Source organism: Chroicocephalus ridibundus, chromosome 3, assembly GCF_963924245.1.
Source record: "Chroicocephalus ridibundus chromosome 3, bChrRid1.1, whole genome shotgun sequence".
Classification (NCBI taxonomy): domain Eukaryota; kingdom Metazoa; phylum Chordata; class Aves; order Charadriiformes; family Laridae; genus Chroicocephalus; species Chroicocephalus ridibundus.
The window spans coordinates 55404974-55427695 of record NC_086286.1 but is presented as its reverse complement, the minus strand read 5'-3'; the positions used below and the strand labels follow the sequence as shown (position 1 = coordinate 55427695).

The 22722-nt window shown below is 44.2% G+C and overlaps 1 protein-coding gene across 1 annotated transcript in view; it reads left to right on the top strand.

The window, feature by feature from the left end:
- FNDC1 (fibronectin type III domain containing 1) overlaps nt 1-18494 on the top strand; it is a 72076-nt gene extending 53582 nt beyond the window's left edge. The window contains exons 15-20 of the mRNA XM_063329224.1: nt 518-626; nt 8904-8983; nt 11064-11093; nt 13320-13481; nt 14556-14678; nt 16691-18494. Coding sequence (XP_063185294.1) covers nt 518-626; nt 8904-8983; nt 11064-11093; nt 13320-13481; nt 14556-14678; nt 16691-16806 — 620 coding nt within the window. The 3' untranslated portion in view covers nt 16807-18494. The remainder of the gene's footprint in view (nt 1-517; nt 627-8903; nt 8984-11063; nt 11094-13319; nt 13482-14555; nt 14679-16690) is intronic.
- The last annotated feature ends 4228 nt before the right edge of the window (nt 18495-22722 follow it).

Sequence of the window (22722 nt, the reverse complement as noted above, 5' to 3'; positions counted from 1 at the left end):
GCTGACAGCGATGACAAGAGGGGTGGGAGCTGGCGGAGCTGAAGCAGGGATGATGGTTGGGAAGGGAGAAGGTGGCACTTGAACAGGCTGTGTGGTGTCTGTCCCACAGCATTTCATTCTTCAAGGCTGTTAATCCAGTACCTTCCCAAACACAGTTTGCATAATGTATTTTTAAAAAAAAAAAAACAACACAGAATTTCTAACTACATTAGTTTCTGCACAGTCAGTGTATCACTTAAAACAGTGAACGTGTTACCTCTGTCATCTTTTTGCCTTCACTGTTTTAAACCAGTATTTGCACCTGGGTACCATCCTCTGATGTAATGCTCCATCATTATTAGCTAATGACAGGAAATTCTTGTAGCCTGGGATTTTCCAGGGGTGTTAGGCATCAAATCACTTTCATATTCTAAGATGCTTCCACCCCTTTTAACTCATAAAATCTACCATGACACCTAGGGATATTATTTATTTAAAATTTTAGAATCCTCACAACTATTTGTCTTCCCATTTACAGGCTATCTAGTTTACAGTGCATCCTACGATGACTTTTTAAAGAACAAGTGGTCAACCAGGACTGCAGGGACAACTCATTTGCCAATTGAGAACCTGAAGCCCAACACACGGTAAGGATTTGAGCCACTCCTTTCCAGTTCTGTTAGGGAAGTAAAACAAATTTTGAGAATTGTCAGTCATTTTTCTTGGCCTTAGTATAAATGATCTAGATTTTACTCATTCTGTTTGACAGCAAATGGTTTTATAAACTGCACAGCTACTTACATGGTTATCTTTACCATATTAATGCTGGAGCAGATGACTGTGTGTACATGCATATATGTTTGTGTATGTAAAACCACGTATCAGTAACAGAGAAAAAGTTATTTTAAAAATGCATTTTCTAGTCTTATGCATAACTGAATCAAGTTTTGGGGGGAAGACTATACTAATGTATACCCTTGGTGTGATGTGATGTGGCCATTCCCACATACTGGCATGGCCAAGATTTGATACCTAAGGGCTGGTGAGGAGAGGTGCCGCTCTCTTGTCTGTTCTCGCTGTCTGTTCACGAGTTGTGCTGGAATAAAAGGCTTCATGGTATATAATGAGACTGTGGCAGTTGCTGAGAAGTCAGTTTGGCAGGAGCTTTAGGTCTTTATCTTGCTAAAAATCTCACTGAAATGGAAGAACGTGGATGCTTTGGGTGATACTGGAATAATTCGTGGCAATTGGGTGGGAAGTAAATGGCCACAAAGGGACTACATTAAAATTACTTCTTTTGGCAGACGCTCAGTGGCTCTCATACTTTTTGCTCAAATTCTGAGTGTGAAACACTTTTGGTGCTGCCTTGGGCTAGGTGATTGCTCTTCATGTGCTGATGCCTACAGTCTCTTAGACACTGGTGGCAGGTGTTGCTCCTGTAAGTGTTAACGTGGGAGATGCACTGGGATTGTGGGCTAGGACTAGCATGCCTCACTTCGTGACGAGCTGCAGATCAGAGCATCCACTCCTAGGACAGGCACATAGGGTTTGTGCCAGGGCAACACAGAAGAGCAAAATGGCGTCACCTAAAGTATCTTTCCTTTCCAAGATGACGTATAGACGAAGGGAGGGTTCTGCGGGTTAAAAGCAGTTATCTGAGCATCTCAACCTAGAAAACAGAGAAGAATTGTTTGGGCATGGCCTTCATCAAAAATCTTAATAGATTAAATAATAAATAAGATAAAATAAATAAATTATGAAAAGTCAATGCATTGTAGCATTTGGGTCTCAAATATGACCAGGCGTATTTTTTCTGACCACTTTACAGTGCTTCTCCGCACAGCCCTAACTTTAGCGTAGGCTCACACACACCTTGCCCCTGCAGCTGCTACTGGTGGCCCTGAAACATCCAAGCACCAAGAAATCAGACTATGTGTTAAGAAGGGAGTGCTTCTCCACAACAGGGGACCTCAAATCAGGACATCCCCTGTCTCCTCCCTGGAGACTTCTCTCCAACCAAAGAGTTCTGGGGACATGGCATCTCTTTGGGAGAGCCAGCACCAGAGCAACTTCAGCAGCAGCTCCTGGGTCCACCAGGGACATGTCCACCAGAGGACACCTGCAGCGTCAAAGACCCAGGAAATCAGCAAGCAAAAGGTGTATGGAGAGGCAGGATAAGCATACACAGGACACCCAAAGAGTTAAAAAAAAAACAGAAATAAGATGTTACAGGAAAAACTTTGTGCCATTTTACCCTCGGCTTTTCTGTCCGCAGCACTGTCGGTCACATACTTCATGAGGCTTTTTCTCACATATCCAAGAGATAAAAAAAGGCAACCTATTCTGAAGATTAATAACCTAGACCTCAGTGCAAGTCCTTAAGAGTGGTGGATGGTGGATTAAAGCAATATCACTTGCACAGTAGAGAGCTGCAATCTGATGCTCCGCATCTGCTAGTGCCCTTGTTATAAAACATCATTGTTACAAAAGTATGGAGGGAGGTGTGGGGCACAGTTTCGCTGTGGGTTTCACCCATTATAACAAGATGGAAGAGGCCTGAGATCTAAGCTCTGTTCCTAGATAGTGAGAGAAGTGGGTGCAGACCCTCCTGCCTTTGTATGTCCACGTCCTTGTGCCTTGAGGACATCCATTCCCTAAACCTCTCTCCTCCTGCCACTAGTCCCAGTTCCTGCCTCGACATGCCAGACTCTTGTACATCCCCTGCCCTTCACCCCTTCACTGGTTTTCTGTAGCCTCTCCTCTGCTCCCACACTCTCAGCCTGTTCCCCACACAGGCCAGGGAGGCTTTGCCCCTATGCCCCAGATTCCCTTGGCTGGACTCCTCTGTGTCTTGCTTCTCTGCCATTTCCAACTTCCAGCCCCAGATCCTCACCTCTTCACTGCCTTTCAGCCAAGTCTCCCTCTCCTGCTGCCCCAAGGACAGTGTTGAAGACCACTGACAGCTCTCTGCTTCTCGTGCCTAACATCTCAAGGGCTTCAGGTGACCAGAAAGAGGGGTTGCAGTGAAAGCCCCCCAGGAGCCCTGCAGCCGCTGTCCTGGCTGCGCTTGGTGCAGGGGAATTGATGGGAATTGAGCTGCCAACCTGTGATACATCTTCCAAGATGCACGTTAACTCCAGGCTTCAGAAGGTCACAATTTAGCTGTATTTGAATGGAGTTTTATAGGAATAGCCAGGTTATAGGTTCACGCATCTCCATGAACCTACTGACTCCCCTATCACATGTTAAGGTTCTGGTTCAAAGTAAGGGAGGTTCAAGCAAGCACTGTTTGTTTTAAGCATATTATTTCCCCAGCATCTTACTGAAGAATGGTATAATCCATTGGCCTCTGTTATACACTCTGTGAAGGAAATAAAGGCTTCATGTGGGGTCTGTGGTGGAGAAGGAGGAGAAATTTCCCTTCTTTACGACAGGGGAATTGTGTGTATTGGCCAATCTCATTTATATTCTCCAAGTCCACAGACTGAATTAATTGCATATTTTCTGTCTTAAAAATAACTCCCTAACCACTGGTAAAAGACCCCATGCCTAACTAAGAAAATATGGCATGAAATCTGAAGTTAGTCTAAAAATTTTGTGTTTGCACTGTTAGTGCATTTTGTGAGAAATCTCTGATTAAGTCAGATTTACTGTATGCAGATGCTATTGACTGCTGGGTGTCCCATGAGGGGCTATGGGTGGTGCAATCTCGCGGCGGGCACAGCGTATCAGTAACAGGTTGGCATCTTGGCAGAAGTCAGCCCCGGAGAAGATTTGAAGCTGTCAACATATCCTGGAAAACATCTGCCTGGTGTTTAGGTTTTACAAACAAACCGGAAATCTGTGTTTAACCCATGTCATAAGTTTTCTTCCAAGGCCTGGTCTGACCTCCAGTTGAGAAGTGGAAGTTTTTCCATTAGCAAAACTCTGGCCAGCTTCAGTGGGCACAGGGAGCTGCTTCCTCGTGACATGTGAATATAAACACTACAATTACTTTAAGCCTTATTAAATCTTAAAAACAGCAGTCTTGACAATGTCCCTTCCCTAAGCTTAATTCTCAGCTGTCACAGAAGGCTGATGCAGAGGGCTGGATGGCATCTGCTCAACCACTAAATCCAGTCTCCTGCAGTCACAAACATGATAATACGCGTCATAAACATTTCAGTCTCTTTCTTGAGCATGGTTACGCTTTTTCCTGCCTTTCTGTGGGAAAGCTGTGTTGGTGCCTGATGGGAGTGGCTAGATAGTCTCGTGATAGTCTATCTCATGATAGTCTCATGGTCCTTTACCACCATATCTCCATGTCTCATCAAATCTTCTTCCCTGTCCGCTGTTTTTGTTCCCTCCAGGGACATTTTGATCCCACAGTGCCTGCTACCAATTCCACTGTTGTACAAGGCACTTCATAGGAAGCTTTCAAACGTTTACTCAGGGCCCACAACTGCAAACAGATCCTGGATCTTCTGGGTCTGGGGGCGAGATGTAGCGAAAATTTCTGTTTCCTTTCTGTGTCCCTACTAAAGAAAAACTGCAGTATGTCCAACAAATAGCATCAGCCACAGCTGGCTGCTGTGCATCACCGGACAGTACAAAAGAGGTAACAAGTCAATGAAACCCTCGTCCTGTGCAAGCGGTAGATCTGTGTGGCACATACCTACATCATACCAGCTGTGTAGGAAGCTCCTCTTCTCACTCTGCTCTAGTGTCTTATTATAATATTTCTTGTAAATATTCACGGCAAACGTAGTGCTAGGCTGTTTTTGATGGAGGGAGGCACTTTGCACTAGCCTGTGAACCTGCAGGCAGCTGATTTATGTGTTTTTCTTCTGGAGGGATGGTGCAGTTGCAGGGGGAGGGTGTCAGCCCCTGCTGCCCTCTCCACATGCTTGTGGGAGGAAACCTGCCTGTCCTTCCCAACCTCCTCCCAGCCTCTTTTCCCCCTCATCCACTGATCCTGATGGGCGGTGGGTCTGTGGGGTGCTGTCACGTCGGCTTGTTCCCTCCCCTTCCCGGGCAGCACGTGGCTCTCCCTCCAGGCACCTGCGTGTACCCTCCACACATCCACCACCCTTGTGCTGACACAGGAGGTCCAGCAGCAGCCACCCCACCGTCCCCATGGCTGGCATGCGGTCCCGGTGCTGTGGATCCCACCCTGCCACCTGCAGCACATGCGGACGGTGCTGCTGTGTGCCCCATGGCTGGCTGGTGTCCCACCATCTCAGCCTGACGCTGGACGGGGCATGGGGCCGGGGGGTCCATGCAGGCACCCCTTCGGAGAGGCGGGAAAAAGGATTTTGCGGTGAATGATTTTTTTTTTAAAAACAGCTGTTTCCCTTATTAGCGTGTTAAGCAATTATCTCACTTTCTGGCTGCAAGTGCCAGCTATTTAATGCGAACAGAAGGGAGACACCTTGAGTTAAGTCATAAAATGATTTTGCTCAAAGTGACAGGTATGGTGATACGATTAGTCATATAGTCTAAATGAATAAAAATATTACATATTCATTGCCCCATTACAGTTTATTATGTCCTTTTTTGACATGTCAGTAGAAGTGATATATAAAATCTCTAAGGAGGTTTCTCCTTAGGAGGAAAAGCTTTTTTCTTGTCTGTATTGAAAATGAGTAGCGAATGGTGTTGCGTCTCTTGCAGTTGTTAATCTTTTGTGCCTATTGGTAACAATTCATTGCAGTTCTGCCTAGGCAAAGTGTAATCAAAGCACAATCAACTTATATATTACAAGTTTTGTTCATGTATTTATGTGACGAAGAACAGTTGAGTTATACTGGTTTGAGATTTCCTGGTAAATTCATCAGCTGAACGATTCTGACTAATGAAAATGTCAGATGCCTGGACCTAGGAGGGCTTTGGCAATTTCTATTTTATTTGTCATGTCTGAGAAAGAAATATATCCTGACTGCATTATTTCATTGACGTTCTTAATGCAGTAATCATAGCATCGTCTATGTTTAAATCACAGGTCAGCAAGTCACGAGACCTGGCTCTCTTTCTGGCACTACTAAAGGCTTCTTGTGTATATATAAAGGCTTAGGAACTAATTTTCCAATTTAGCGTAGAAAAAAGTACTCAGAACTTCCTCGCTGCTCTTTCCAGAAAGTCAGGCAGGCATCCTGAGCAATCATGTGTCCCAGACGGGCTTTTATATACATAGCAGGACCCTGGAATGCACAGTTGCCCTGATTGCGTAGGTAATCGCAGGTAAGATGTAGGCTGGAAAACATTTTTCTCCTACTCTTCTGAAGTAGTCACACCAAGTGTTGGACTAAGCCAGCGCAGCTTGGTGCTGCGTTGTGGCCATTTCAGAAGTCACATGAGGAATTGCTGCCTTGTGTCCTGTCCCTGTGGTCAGCCTTGTGCCGATGGCCCCTGTCCCGACCCGAGTGGAGAAGGTGCGAGTGGGTGAAGGAGGCGTGGATGGATGCAGGTGTCCTGTGAGAGCATTGGCAGCTCAGGGGATTAAAGCAGTGCTCAGGCTGCCGTGCTTACTCGGGTGGCCAGAAGCGGAGGAGCACACGGGAGGCTTTTCACTCCCCTCTCCTCTTTCTCCAGCCATACTAAACACTCATAAGCTGGGGTTGAGAAATCAAGGCCAATAGTTAAAACCACTGGCAAATATTTCTGCCAGGAAGAGGATTGTGCTAGGAATGAGCAAAAGACACAGCCTTGCTAAATGTCACTATTTAAGGTGGTTTCTTTTTGCCACAGTGTGTGTCTTTTAAAAGAAAGCTGTGAGTCCTTTGTGAGCATCGTATAGTTGTTAATTACAGGCAGAACTGTCTGCAGAAAGCAGGAGTGGAGCTGGTTTCTGCCATCAGCTGTGGGACGCAGCAGGGACAGGGGGCATGTCCCCCTTGCAGGGGTGGGAACGTGTCCCGCAGACGGTCTGACCATGCGTGTGCTCCAGGTCTGGCACAGATACAAGGTAAAGCTTGTGCCATGGATGAAGCCCAGAACATTTCAGTTCCTGTAGCTTCCACACTGATCACCTAGCACGTACCCTGGAGGTAAACACCTTGCTACACAGTAAAATCCTGTGTTCAGATGACGGCCACCCTTCTGCTGAAGAAGTAGATATTATTTGCACGTCTTTTCAGTCTTTCCACTTTGATTTTGACATGAAGCAGTTCACTTTGCATGAAAGCAAACATTCTTTTTAATGGAAAAAGAGATTCAGTTGTGCCAAAAGGGCTGGTTCAACTGGTTCCCCTCTGGTTTCTCAGTGTGAAGAGTTTTGCATGTGCTTTGCTGGTGCTTAGGCCGGAGAGGTTCCTTTCAGGAGCAACCTCCAGGCCCTGCTCTGTAGCTAAGTCCTTGAGGAACAGATACATCTCATGGTACAGGAAAGTGCACACAATAAAAATTGAGTGGCAGACTAAAAATAGCAAAGTTCCTTCGACAGGATTGTGTTGAATTTGCCTGCAGCCTGGTAGGCTGTAAAATATGAGCATCTTTTGTGGCATTAAACCACGTTATACTCTTAGGTTGCAAGGGCTACTGTCATTTCTTGTGGACAGAAGAGAAGACACAAACCGTGCCAGGTGGCAATAGCTTCCAGGGGATGTCAGACCATGTTTGCCGTGAACCATGCTGTCTGGGCCCAGCGTGGGCTGTGCAAGCGGAGCAGCACTGGCAGGTTTCTGTGCAGGATTGGGAGAGCTTTGTCAGAGTTAGGTTGATGGTTGGACTAGATGATCTGAAAGGTCCCTTCCAACCTAGGCAATTCTATGATTCTGTGATCAAGAGCAGCCTGATGTTTTTAATGGGGCAGGCTCACTTTCACCAGGAGCATCAGGCCTTCCACTCAGGTGGGACATTGCTATGGGAGGTAATCCAGTGCTTGGTGGCACCCGTAAGTGCTTGCCCTGTTATGTGGGTCATGTGTGGTGCTTTTGGAGGTGTCTGCTTTTGGTCGAGAGGCTAAATCAAGATTCAAATGCTATGTGGATATTACAGAGGCGTGGTCATTTTTTTGTTAATTTCTTTACAAGAATGAAATTGAGCAAGCAGGCAGGAAAGGAAGACCTTAACCCAGGAACTTCAAAAATGCCGTGCTGGAACTTTTTACAGTAATCTTCCATTCTAATTGGTTTCTGCTGGACTGGATACAAAGAAAAAAAGGAAAGAAGAAAACATTAATCTGGGGAAAAAATGTCAGAATAGGCATCAAATAAAAATTACTGTATTTGGAAATGAAGTAAAAATGTGCTTACGCATTCTTCTCTAAGAGTGATAATAATTTTGCTTCTATCAAGCAAAGAATGGAGTTCTAGTGGCGAGTCGTGCTTCAAGTTAAGCATATGATTTAAATACTTTGGGGAATCAATAAGGCAACATGTGAAACTTTCTCATATTACTCAAGTATTGTGATCTTAATGCTGCTAGAGTTTTTACAGAAAGGTCAAAAGCTCAGCTTCTGATCTCTTATAAATCTGATCTAGTTTTAGTTTGCAGTTCACACCACTGCTTTTGCGGGAGTTGGGGTTAGACGAGATGATCTCCAAAGGTCCCTTCCAACCCCTACCATTCTGTGATTCTGTGAGTTAATCTGATTTAAAACTGTTCCTGAGATCAGAATTTAATTTCCTTGCAACTTTTCCTTTTAGTCTGTTGCTATTGGTTCTTTCATATAAAGTGGATGTAGTTGTGTGTATTTTTTGGAAAGGGTGGTGATAAAAATAAGTGATCCAAAAATATGCATGTAAGCAATTCCAAAAAGGAGAAATTTGTCTGTAACAGCCAGCTCATACCCTGGCTGAGTATCCAACTCCATTTAATGCAAAGGACACCTGAACTCGGTGGAATTCTACTGGTTTGATTCTCACCCTGTTTTAGTAGTATTTATAATAAAGCAGTTGCAGTGGAATCAGTGTTTTAATCTTATTTTCCCTCTCTTTTTGTTTCAGGTATTATTTTAAAGTCCAAGCAAAGAATCCCTTTGGTTATGGACCTGTTAGCTCTTCAGTCTCATTTATCACAGAATCTGGTATGCTTTGCTTTTTATTTTCATCTCAAAACTGAATTCCTAGAAACAGATGTCACAGGGCAATGACTGAAACCAGCATTGTAATAATGGTGATTATCCTGAACTTGCTGCTTTTGAGATATTTGATTTTAGGTTAATTGTTTGTTTTCAGTAAAGCTAGGAAAATAATATGCACTCCTAATGCCATTATGAAAATCTAAGTGACATTAAAGTGAGCTTCAGGGGAACAGGAAGTTGAATTTAAAATACAAAAGACTACTAATGTTCAACAATACAGAAGCAATGGGAAGTTTAATGTCTTTGATAGATTGACCAAACGTTTAGTAAATTAGCTTCCTAATTGTGAACAGCTGAACAGTTGGAAGTGGTTGTCTCTGGAAGAAATATAGGAAACAATTGTTCCATCAGACGGGCAAAGATCTCTGTTCTTTTTTTGACAAGGCATGCTGCTCTTTCACAGGGATAATAGTGTGTTCAAGAGCAACACCCCCTTCTAAAAATAGTACGTTAAATGAGCTATTTTTACCCATTTCTTCTTCCATTGAGCCAGAGGCCAATGACTCCACTAAGAAATAAAAGGCAAATTATTCAGTCTTTACTTGAGCAAAATGTCTGTTGTCTCTTGCAAATTTTGCCCTTTTGGGAAAACATGAGGTTTACGGAGTCTCTGCCTTTGCTCATTTGGCTTCAACCCATAGTGCTCACTTCAGAAGCTCCATTAAGAACCATTTCTTCGCAGAAGAGAGACAAAGATGCAAGATCAGTAAATGGTCCTGCATAACATATTGAGGTTTTTTTTTAAAGGAGTAAGAAGCTCAAGTATAAATCCAAGCATAATGTTTAACATTGGACAAATACGCCATGCTGTATCTTGCAGGGAGTTTTGCCGATTAGCTGCCTGCCAGTATGTGAGCCTGGATGCCTAGTTTTCCTGTCCAAAGTCAGCTCCCTTGCGAGCTTTATTTAACAGGTTAAATCCACCAGATTTAAACTTTTATTTGCAGCACTGATCTTTCGTTTGTCATGTGGCCAAAGGTGGCTTTCCATCTGGCAGAAGTACAAAAGCAGTTGCTAAATCTAAAGCCAGATGGTATAGTTACAGTGATGGAGCAGGTCAGAAGAGACAGAAATGGTTTGTTCAGAATGCTCTTCGAGTCCAATTGAAAGATGTGAGCTGATGAGAATATTCAATAAAGAATGCCATCCTAGGAGCAAGTAGCTTGTTGAAAATGTTCGATCTTACCCCGGTAACCCACTGAAGAGAAGAGAAAAGCATTGTTCCCTTTCATCAAACTGGAAAAACTCCCTGGAATTTTTCTTCCCCAATGGTATACAAGCACTGTGCTTTTTCTTCAGGTATTTTGTGCACACTATGGACTAATTAGGAGATGACAGAAACTGCAATGTAATGAATACAGAGAAGCTAATGCATTGGATCGTGTTGGTTTGTTATCCTTACTCCACACCTATTCCATCCTTCTTTTGTTAAAAAAGAGTATTCCACATGACCAGAAGCTCCGGAGGCAGTGGGCAGTGCACCCTGCACTGCCCAGGGGGCTTCTGCAAAAATTCTGTCACTATGACAAAAAGAATTAAAATGATAAATTTCACCTATTTATGAAAACCACTAAACAACTGTACTAAACGTGGTGGATGTCTGAGACCAAGATTTGCATACAAGGGGTAGGTTACATATCCCTTTGGAAGTTAGGCCTGCAGGTGTAACTTACACTATATATTCAGAAGCCTACAGGGAAACTCTCCTCCTGCTCTGAGGACCCCCTGAGAGGGGGAAATCTGTTTCAGAGTTGGCTTTGAACTTTGATACTATTCTCAATATTTTTTTACAGTATTAAATATACAGCCTTGTGGCAAGTTTCCTCAACGGAGAAAAACAGCGGAATAACAAACACTCATTAGCTCTGCAAATCGAGGAGACATGTAAATCCCACGTTCATAATGTAGCTAAAAGTAGTTGCTTTGCAACTGACATTTTCTTGTTTGACACTGTATCTTTCATATTATAAAACAAGGTTTGGAACAAAATATTAATTTTTTTGTATTTGTTTCATTCTTCTAGACAATCCCCTCCTCATTGTCAGACCACCTGGTAAGTCTTATTCCACTATTTCTTTCATGACATGCATAAAACCTGTGTAAAACAGTTATAATATAGGTGTTAGAAGCACATTAACAGGCAATTTGAGTTACAGTTTTAAGTGAGAACAGGTTGTGCTAATTCAAAAAACATTTTCTGTCATAAGATCCCTTATTCTGGTCTTTGAAAAGAAACCTTGTAAAGATGTGTTAGATGGAGCACTTGATTTTGGCCCATCTTTTATCTGGTACAACAGCTTTAATTGCTTAGTAATAAGCACTAAACTGTATTGCTTCTGTATCTGTGTCCTTTAGTTCCCTGAGCATAGCTTGGACAGTGGGATCAGTTTGTTCTGTCTCTACTTGTTAGCCTCGTCTATAAGCCTAACGCCCTTACAAATAATAAAAAAATTCAAGGGTTTGTGGCTGACCTGAATGACAGGGATATGTCACGATGCTGTTGAGCCTGCTTTGCGTTTCCCAGCCTACTGACTTTGCAATAAGCCGGTTTGGCCCCTAATCAGAAGAACTGATTTCCTGGTGCTGGGACCGACCTTGCTGCCGTGTCCGTTGGTAGGGTGCTCTGGGGAGAAAAGCAGGAAAAAAAGATCTTATGGTTATTACACTCTGTCAGCTTTCCTAAGCAGTTCAAATGGTTGGTTCTGGGGCTTTTTGACTGCATTGTTCATGAAAACAATGTCCAGTGTCTCCCTCCCTTCTATGTTTTATTATGCTTGTTAGTCTGCTTTTTCCATGTCCTCTCAGATGTCTCTGATGATGCACAGGATTCGGAGAGCACAAGCACGTGGTGTCTCTGGCAGTCAGTGTGGGAGGCCTCTGAGAGCAGTGGCCTTCCCCTGTCACCGGTCACCTTCAGGTTTTTTGCTGTCAGTTATTTTGTGGGTCTGTTCATGGAAAGGTGATTTTGGAAGGTGATGGCTTTTGCACTTGTAGTTTCTGCTCCGACTGGACAAAGAGAAAATCTTTTTTGTGTAGCTGCAGTGGTAGAGGTAAGATAGACCAAAAAGAGGTGTCAGAGCTCTGGGTGAAATGAAAGAAATGAAGAAATGAAAGAAATGAAGAGCTTCTGAACATCTAGCGCAGCCCTTGCAGGACATTCTAAGTTTATCCTTCAGGATTTTCGGAGGTGGGCAAAGGTGGTGGACAAAAGCAGACCATTCACAGCAATAAAACTGCATTCAAGAAATAGAGAGTTTATTGCTTTATTCTAAAGCCAAAATCCTGCATTCCTTTCACTGTGTGACTAATTGTGTAAAGTCGGTCCAGTTACCTTTGTGTCCATACTGGTGGAGTTTTGAGGATTGCTGATCAGCGATTGCTTCTCACGTGCAAGCGTTTGCAGGATTTGGTCCGTGTGCCTACTGAGAGGGAGGAAGAATGACTAACAGAAAAAAATTTCAATCTCATTTGTAAACCTCCTCAAAATAGCACAGTAAAAATGGTGCTCTGTGCTGTAGCTTGGGAGAAAAATATCAGTTACCACACTGGAAGCTTTTTGTGTAATTATATGTACATTACTACAGCAGCAATTTCAAAAGAAATTATATTGTCTTGGTTAGTATAAAGCAAACATTTAGGCAAGCCAAAAGGGATATTTAGTCTTTTGTGATACAGACTTCTCTGCAGCAGCGCTCTGGACAGAGTTCCCCAGGAAAGGTCTCGCTTGTCTGTTGTTGGAACCTCGTCTATTTTGATGTAATGTGGGAAAACAAAACCGAAAAGTATGTTTCTGATTTGACCTTTTTAACCAAATAGCAAGAATAGACTTGAATTCGCATCACAGGCTGTTACTCACCGCAGAATTTTTAACATCTGTTTTTTATAGCAAAAGGTGTAAGTCTCGTACTTGGTGTTAAAATGCAAGTGACTGTATTTGGGCAGTGCCACTGTCAGACCTAGGATCAGGCTCCCTTTAAAAAAGAAAGAGAGTATCACTAGGTAGAGAAGATGTCTTACTGAAAACAGTGAGGCTATTTGTTAACTTAAAACTGTGGTTCAGTACATGAAATCATATTTTTTATCATTTTAACAGTTATTGCTGTCTACTGCCTAGAAGGGATTTAATCAAGTCCCTTGCATTTTATTTATTTATTTTTAAATTTTTATTATTTTATTTTATTTATTTATTTGTAAAACATACTATCGGATGTAAACCTCAGCAAAACTCAGACTGAAATGCTAATGTCTGTCCTTAACGTTGAATTTTATCTTCTCCAAGGTGGTGAACCTATCTGGATCCCCTTCACTTTTAAGTACGACCCCACCTATTCAGACTGCAGTGGCAAGCAGTACGTGAAACGGACTTGGTACCGCAAGTTTGTAGGAGTAGTTCTTTGCAACTCCTTAAGGTACAAGATTTACCTCAGCGATGACCTGAAAGGTAGGCACTGAGATGAATTTCCCGATATATGATTACTTGTCATCTCCGTCTTCTCGCTTTCTTCACCTTGTCTGTGAAGGAATTGTGTGATGGCTATCTTGGGAGTCCTTCTCTTGAGAAGGTCCCATGTAACAGCTGAGCTGCCCTGCTTTTGCGTTACACTCATGCCCTGGCATTAGCTTTCCAGCAGAACTCTTTAGAGTTCTCTCTTCCCCTCTCCGGAAGAAGTTTCCCTTGAAAAGCCTGTGTGTTTTTGCATCCTGAGAAAGCAATGTGCTTTGTACTGTGAGAACAAAGTTCTGCTCCCTGCACCTCTCCCTGGGAAGTCCCACGCTTGCCCCATGGGCAGGTGAGCCCCAGCTGCACATGGTCAGACACACACCCCGGAGAGCCCCAGGGCAGGTGGAAGTGGGGAACGGTGGAGGAAAGACTGGTATTACAGTGACGGGGTGGGCAGTGCTCCCAGGGGTTAACAGTAGCTCTTACGCGGGTGTATTTGATGAGACTTAATGAAGAAAGCTTTCCATATTGTTGGTCTGAGGTACTGGGATTATCGCAATGGCTTTTCAGATTGTGCTGATGTATTATTTTTATTGCAATGCATTTGTATAGTTTAAAGGCAGTGTTTAATATCCAATAAGAAACAATCAGGGCAGCAGGACCCACCTCATCTGCTAGAGGGAGAGCTCCACAGTTTTCGGTTTTCATTTGAGACTGCACTCAAGCTGGTGGTATTGACAAATGGAGTCCTTTTTACTTTCTCATGACATATTGAAATGACTGGCTCGGTTGAAATTCCTTCCACCTGTTACCTGTGGTGCAGTGTCCATGAACTTGCAAAATGGGGAATATTCCTTACCGAGCTATAACCCATTTCTCTTTTCCATAGTATCTCCTTCTGTACTGTGAAGGTAGCATTCTCCCTCTTTTCAGCCACTGTTTTTTCATTAGAAATACTGTGTTTGTCACTGTAGTACTTCTCCTGCTTTCTCCCATGTCTAGTTTCCTGGTGGTAAATAGCATCCCAAACAAAAATAATTCTGAGTCAAATAATCTGTCTGTATCACCCTTCAGACACCTTCTACAGCATTGGGGATAGCTGGGGAAGGGGAGAGGACCACTGCCAGTTTGTGGATTCGCACCTGGACGGAAGAACGGGACCTCAGTCGTACATTGAAGCCCTGCCCACCATCCGAGGTATGGCAACGCGGGAGTGGGTGCTGGCCAGGTGCTTCTCATCACGTCCATAGGTTTCAGGGGTAGGGAGCAGGGCATGGAGTGGGGTTCTTTGTCCATGACTGTTGGCAGCTCTCTGAGGAGGCCTGCTGATGCAGTAGGTGATGAGACGGATGAGACGGTCTTGTACTCAGGCCCAGCTGAACAGGTTATGAAAGTCCCAGAAGAACTTGTGGGTGTTGAGAGAGAGAGAGAGAGAGAAAGAAAGAGAGGGGCATATGATGCAGATAATTTACAGAAACAAAATGCAAAAACAGAAAGAAAAAATTGTATAGGTCTATGAAACGTTTCTCCCAATTGTACGACATACCTCATTGAACAGAGGTGCAAACTCTTCCACAAAGGACCAGATGCAATCTTTGCAAATATGGCTTTTGCAAATGGTTTCTTACCAGTTCATTCAATACAAAGCACATAGGAGTGCGTCTAGTGTGTTCTAGAAGTACTGTGCCCAGTTCTGGGCTCCCCGGATCGAGAGGGACAGGGAACTGCTGGAGAGGGTACAGCAAAGGGCTACCAAGATGATTAGGGGACTGGAACACCTCTCTTAGGAAGAAAGGCTGAGGGATTTGGGTCTTTTTAGTTTGGAAAAAGACGACTGAGGGGGGATCTTATCAACACTTATAAATACTTAAAGGGCAGGTGTCAGGAGGATGGGGCGAGGCTCTTTTCAGTGGTGCCCGGGGACAGGACAAGAGGTAATGGGCACAAACTTGAGCATAGGAAGTTCCACCTAAACATGAGGAGGAACTTCTTTCCTTTGAGGGTGGCAGAGCACTGGAACAGGCTGCCCAGAGAGGTGGTGGAGTCTCCTTCTCTGGAGACATTCAAAACCCGCCTGGATACGTTCCTGTGCAACCTGCTCTAGGTGACCCTGCTCTGGCAGGGGGCTTGGACTAGATGATCTGCAGAGGTCCCTTCCAACCCCTGCCATTCTGTGATTCTGTGACTTAAGGTGGGACTGCAGGATGTTTATTCTGGCGTGGTAGATATCTCCCTCTGAGGGAAAATTCTCACCTTGAAGGAGTTCCTCTGGGTTAACCGCTCAGCTCACATAGCCAAGAGGACTTTCTCTCGCTTTTGTGGCTTTCTCCACAAAACGAACCCAATCATGAAAGTCAGCCAATCTTTTCAATAAGTCAGTTGATTTAAATTATTCAGTTGGCTTTAATGGTTTCCATGTTAAGTTGTTTGTTGATATTCTTTTCATGGTGATGTTACCAGGAAGAAACTGAAATAGCCACCGATGTATATCACTGGGAAGTACTGCATTTCTCAGTTCAAAAGAGGGATGATTAATCCAGATGTGTATTACTAGGTCTAGGAGACAGAGATAGAGAGCACACAGAAATTATATTATTGGCACAAGACATGAGTGTTTCAGATGTTCCAGTGCACGAGCTATGCGGAGAAGAATGCTGCACCTCTCCTAATGCTTTAAGCAGTCACATTCTTTCTGCAGATGAAGAAAAGGCTATCGGAAGGGAGAGAAAGGGCTTAACTCCACATTTACTGCATGAAATGATACCTTTTTATTTTGCGAAAAGCTGATGTTTGTTGATAGTCTCTTGAGCCTTGTGAGATAATAGGATTTGATGGTATTTTTTGCCCCAGAGTCCTTCATATATTTAAACTGACTTGCAAACTTCATAAACACAGCTGAAATATAGCCACCTTTTGGAGTGAAACGCAGAAGCGCTTTGGCAGACTACAGCATTACACAATAGTTCAAGAGATTTTGGACAGTAAAACGAATCAAAACTACAAGAAATGTAAAGGACCAGAGTGAAATCATTCAACAAAGATTTAAAGCAAATACCAGGGCTAGCAAATACCCTTTTGACAAAACTCCCTACCAGACAGCTTCTAAGTTTTCATTTGGGCTGTGGGATTGACTCTCGCTGCGTCTGTTACTTTTGTTAAATTATTATGTCTCTGTTTTGAAATGCAAATGGCCGTTTTTCCCCCATCAGGGTATTACCGCCAGTACCGCCAGGAGCCTGTATCGTTTGGACGCATTGGATACACAACACCCTACTACTACGTGGGCTGGTATGAGTGTGGCGTGCCTATCCCAGGGAAATGGTAGCAGTCTGCTTCCCTGTCTCAGGCAGGGCAGGCTGACCATGCTTTTCAAAAGATTTCCACCAGCTGACTGTAAGCAACTGATTCAGAAAAGAAAAAAAACAGAAAAAAAAGAGAAATGAGGCAAACCAGTGAAGACCAGCTGCTCAAGAAACCCCCATGAAGCCAAACATGGTCCCCACTTTACCAGCCTAAATCTGTGGTGCTGCTTGATTTCTGCTTGGAAGCAGGGATGGGATATAAATTTCGTGTCCTACCTTCTTCCTCTGGGTCTTTAAGGCACGGAGAGGTGGTTGCAATGTATGTGACCTGTGAAAACTAGAACTGTATTAGCCATGAAAATTTGGAAGTTTCTTATATCTTGCGGGAACGACCTAAGCATGCTGTGCTTGCTTAATGGGATGCTAAACTGTCCTTTGCTGCCCAATGGGGCTCTCCTATGCAATCATGCCATGTAACCGGCTGCCCACCAAAGGCAATATGTGCTTCTGAAGACTTGCCCTGTGGGTTTGCCCACTGCTGGACTAATCACTACGTCACAGTGTAAATTCACTTTGAGGTATCTATATCTGTATCTATATAAATACAGTACTGTACATCTGCAGAAGTACTGCTTAGAGTACTAAGTTTTCTCTGAGTTTTTCTTGTTCACTAGATAAATATGTTTGGAATTTTTATGTAAAAGGTGCTGTTAATTCTTTGAGATATGGCTATGCACAATATATTAACCAAGGAAAGAGCTGTATTCTTCTTGTGAGTACTGTTGATCTAACATTTGAAATATTGATCAAAGACCTGTGTCCCACTTCCTTGGCAGCCTTTGGACTGGACGTTCAATGGGAATCTACCCCTCTATCCATGTTAGAGTGGCACTGTATAGTCCAGCAAAAACACATATTCAGCAGTTTATCAGCATCAGTTAAGCTTTCTATCCTTTGCCATTTAAAAGGTTTAGTGCAACTTTTCTTCAATCCATTCTCATCTTATTTTGTATGTTATTTATTCCGTGTCAGTATCTTTCACTTCACTGTGCAGATGCATGGGATGAGTAACTTGCAAATTAGAAACTGCTTTTAACTTATTTGCTCTCCAAATAGAAGCCCAAGCCACCAATACAAGAGTCAACTAGCAGGAAACCCATTTGACTTTGATCCGTCCTGGGGATAAATTGGGATACAGTTCATTTAAAATACTACCAAAATTTCTTCCATCCAGACCAGAAAGCAAAAGCTGACATGAATGAAAGGTATAATGATGATTTTTTTAGCAGGCATTTGGAAGCTTGCAATAATGTAGGACTTCTTTAGCAGTCCTTCTGGGAAATCTAGCATTAATGGTTTACTCAGTAACTTTCAAGGTCTTACCATTTCATGGTAACGGCTCAACAACCTTTGCTCGTGTTAGTTAAGACTTTACCATTCTCACAGCCTGGGAGAGTGGCAGCATACCTGGGGGATGGATTCGGTCTCTGGTCCATCTCTCGCTCTCATTCCAGCTTAAGTGTAGTGTAGAAGTAATACCTTATCAGTCGCTTATGGTAGTTATTGTAAATTGTACGGGGACAAAAAAGGAACTAAAGAAATTAAAAGAGCATTTTATTTTTCATGGTGATTTGGGTTTTAACATTTTAATTGTTCTCACATACTTTTGCTTCAGTACAGTGCCAACTATATGGTCTTGAAGTATAACTTTTTTCCCTAATAAACCTATGATACATGGTTCCATTTCTATTTCATCCTTTCTGGTCATCTGTGTCAAGTAATCTGACAAAGTGACAAATTGTTAGCTTTCAAAAAGTCTTCCTTGGGAGAGGAGTGGGTGTCAACTTTTTCTATGAGGTGTGTGTTGTTCCCTTTCGAAGGTGGTTAGTAGTGTGAGGTTGCCAAGGGCAAATCATGCCTAACCAGCCTGATCATATTCTGTGTTGAGATGACTGGCCCTGTGCACAAGGGGAGAAAAGTTGATGTCATTTACTTTGGCTTTCATCAGGTCCTTGGCATGGTCTCCCACTGTGTGCTTGTAGCCAGACTGGTGGGATATGGCTTGGATAGTTGGACTTTAAGGTGGACATAAAACCAGCTGCGCCCTGAGGCTCAAAGGGTTGTGATCAAAAATAGCGCAACATCCAAATGACAGCTGGTTGCAACTGCAACCTCCAAGAGCCAGTACTTGGGCCAAGACTGTCTAGTGACCTGGATGATGGGATGGAGTGCATGGATGGAGTGCACCATCAGCAAGATTGCGGATGATACTAAACTGGAACTGGGCAGTGGTTGATGTGCTGGAGGGCAGAGCTGCTCATCAGAGAGACTTTTACAGGCTGGAGAAATGAGCTGTCAGGAACCTCGTGCAGTTCAGCAAAGGGAAGTGAGAAGTCCCACACATGGGATGGAATAGCCCCTTGAAGCTGTACAGGCTGGGGTGACTGTCCAGAGAGCAGCTTTGCAGGAGTGGACTTGGGAGTCCTTGTGGACAAAAGATCGAATGTGAGAACTCCAGAGATCCATTCCAATCTAAATTATTCAGTGACTTTTTATGATCCTAGAGGAGGCATCCAATAATAGAATGTATTTTTTTTCTTTTGTTGAATCAAAGTCATGCCTTGGTCCAGAGCCCAGTCTTCAGCACGTGTGAGTGGGACTTCTGCCACTGACTCTTAAGAGCAGGGCCTGGTTTCACCAGTCATGTTTTGGTGTACTGCTTAAAGATGGATGTTCCCTGCCCACAGCCAATGCATTTTGCATTTTCACCTTCAGAGACCATGGGGTTTTGATTTGTTCATCTGCAGAGATGTCATTCCTTCATTCCCTGCTGGAAATACCCTTGGGGTGGGACGTCCCATTCAGGGATGTCATCATGGGTGAAGAGCTGAGGCTATTGTTTTTTCTGCAGCCTCAGCTGGAGAGGAACTGGGGACAGGGGTGGAGGGCACTGTGCTCTGTTCCCCTCCAGTGTAAATCTTCTCTGAGACTAAATCAGCCAGGGCAGGGCCAGCAGTAGGACACAACAGGGAAACACATGAAGTGCAATGGTATGCAGTCTGTTCCCTTCACTTTGAGGTCTGGGTAAGTCCTCTGTGCTGTATGAGGTGATCTGATTGACACATTTGCAACCTTTGCCCCATGTGCAGAGTAACACATTGTCATGATAGTAGGTAGTTTCTTGAAGAGATGATACTATTTTTGCTCTTTGGTTATTTAAGAGGTGGTGGGATTAAAGAGGCAGCTAAAGCCATGTGGGTCAGGAAAGCCACTTCCCATCCAGATCCCCTCTCCAAGGCCCTGGCAGTGTCCTGACCCATGGGTTGCTCTGCCCTTTCCTTTCCCCCTTCCCTGCTGTTCCCGTGACACACTGGTCCTGCTGTGGCACCATAGGAGAAGCAGCATGCCAGCTTGGAGGTAAACCCTGTCTCCATTGAAACGGCTGTACGGCTTTGTGACTGCGCTGTGTGACAGGGGATGTCATGTGGATCTGGATGGTGCTAAGGGAAAAGGGACAGGTCTTTCCCTCCATCAGCTCTCCTCCCATGCCCCCCTTTGCTGGCAAAGCCACATCTGCATCTGGTCTCCAAGCCTTTGGCGCCAGCTTGGAGAACGCCATGTCCCTTCAGAGGCTCTGAGGGGTGTTGCACCAACCCTGCCTTCTTGTCAGAGCGATCCTTGAGGGAACAGGATGGAGGAGAGGGAGGATCCCCACAGAGAAAAAATACGCACAGCTTGTGCCTACATCGCCTCTGGTCCAAGTCTCTCTGGGGCAGAGGGACGCCAGGGCCCTGCCTGGTGGGGAATTGTACAGGGCTGGAAAAGAAAGGGAGAAAAACACAACAGGGGAAGGGGTGGGGAGGAAAAGACAGGCGAAGAGGTTGCTCAAAGCATTGTCTGGCCCTGGTCAGTTCCAGATGCTAATCTCTGATCACTGTACCATATTTTTGTGAGAATTGGGGTTTCTGCCTCAAAGGCATCGGGAACAATTGCCAGCATGTGAGAAATGCCAAGGGCTCTCGGGGGCAGCCAAAGCCCAGCATGTGGACCCGGGATGCGAACAGAAGAGCTCTTTGGTAATGAAGGAAGCATTGGGCGTCACTTGGAAAGATAATTGAAGGCCTTCGCAGGAGGTAAACCAACCCACTAAACAATGTGAAACGCTCCTTGTGGTTCCTCCCTACAAGAAACTGTAGAGTTTTCTGTCTCCAAAACCCATGTCCTTTTTCCTAGCCAGGCAGCTAGATGTTATTCATGTGAAGAGCTGTCTTCCTCCGTCAGAAGAGAATGAGGTAAATGCAGAAAGGAATGAGGTCAATGCTGCAGCAGCCCAGCTCTGCTTTCCAAGGCGAGACTGGCATCCATGGATGTATAAAAAAATCCCATCCCTGGAGAGCTGCCAGTCTGCCTGAGGGCTGGTAACATTTGAAAACAAAGCCATGCCTTATACTGCTGCTGCCTCTTTCTCATCGTGCTTCTGTGTCCCATAAAGCAGGAAGAACTCCCACAGGACTTGTGCCACATCACTGTGCCAGCTGCAACACAAAAGTCGGTGAAAAGTACGGCCCTGCTGGGAATGAGCACTTGGAGCAGAATGACGCCAGAATCGTAGCTGAGTGTGAGAACTGTGGTGTCAATATTGGGATGTCAAGTGTCAAAGGCTATGGCAACAGCCTGGGGACGAGGTCCTTGAGTGCAAACACCATCACAAAATAAAAAGTATTTTTCTTCTGTTTAAATGGGAGTTTCTGTATCTCGGTTTGTGTCAGTTCACTTCTGTTCTGTCGCTGTACACCACTGGCAAGAGTCTGGCTCCATCTTCTTTACTCCCTGCATCAGGGATAAGGTCCCACTGAGTCTTCCCTTCCCCAGGCTGAAAATTCCCAGTTCTCTTAGACTTTCCTTTGTGGTCCTTTGTTGGACTCTCTCCATTATCTCTCTTGTACTGGAGAGCCTGGAACTGAACACAGAGTACTCCAGGTGTGGCCTCACCAGTGCTGAATAAAGGGGAAGGATCACCTTTTTGGAAATTGAAAAGGAAAATTGAAGGATCACCTTTTCTTCATTGAAAAAAAAAAAAAAGTGCTTTTTTTTTTTCTTTTTTCTAAATGGAAGTTACAAGCTGGCTCCCAGAGGAAAGCATGACCATTTGCGAGGCTGTGAGGACAAGAGAGGGGAGGACTGTAGTTTCTTAGACTCCTGTGAAGAATTTCTGATCTTGGTTTCTTGCTGTGAGTAGTTCCAGCACATCCTTTCCAAGTGTGACTTGTGTGCAAGCTCACAGCTACGTCTGGGGATCAGGTCAAATGTGAGTGCTGGAGATAGATACCCTCATGCGTATGCAAAAAGCCTCTAGATGGCAGGAGATGCCGTTTGGCCAAGCCTTGCAGCAGGCCATTACAGCAGGGGATGAGTGGCAGGAGTGCAGATGGCACGTACATTCAGCATTGCACACACATAGTGAGAAAATTGTTTTAATGAGAGCACTGTTTTGATTCAGGAGAAGCAAAGTCCATTCCCAGGTCTTAGAGAAAAATCTCTAAGAGCGAGCCCATCCCTCACAAGGCAAAACTTGCAGTCTGTTAAGTCTAAAGCTTTGGAAGGTTATAAGTAGAAACAGACAAAGCGCAAATACACAATGTGCTCCTGCTGTGCTTTCTCAGGAGATACTTTCCTAATATTGCAGGCATTGTGATTTTCTCTGGAGTACTGTGGGCAGCAAGAACCAGTTTATCTTGCAGTAGGAGTAAAAGCATTACGGGCTATTTCCAGGAGGCTTTCAGGCTCTTCTTGCATGTACTTGCGATCGTGTTTCTGCCCACCTAATTGCTTTCTGCACTTCATCCTTCTGGGAGTCTTTTTGCTGTGAACTGCAGGTCCTCTTCATCCATTAAAAATATGGGCTGTGTTTATTTAAGACTGCTAATAAAATCCCCATA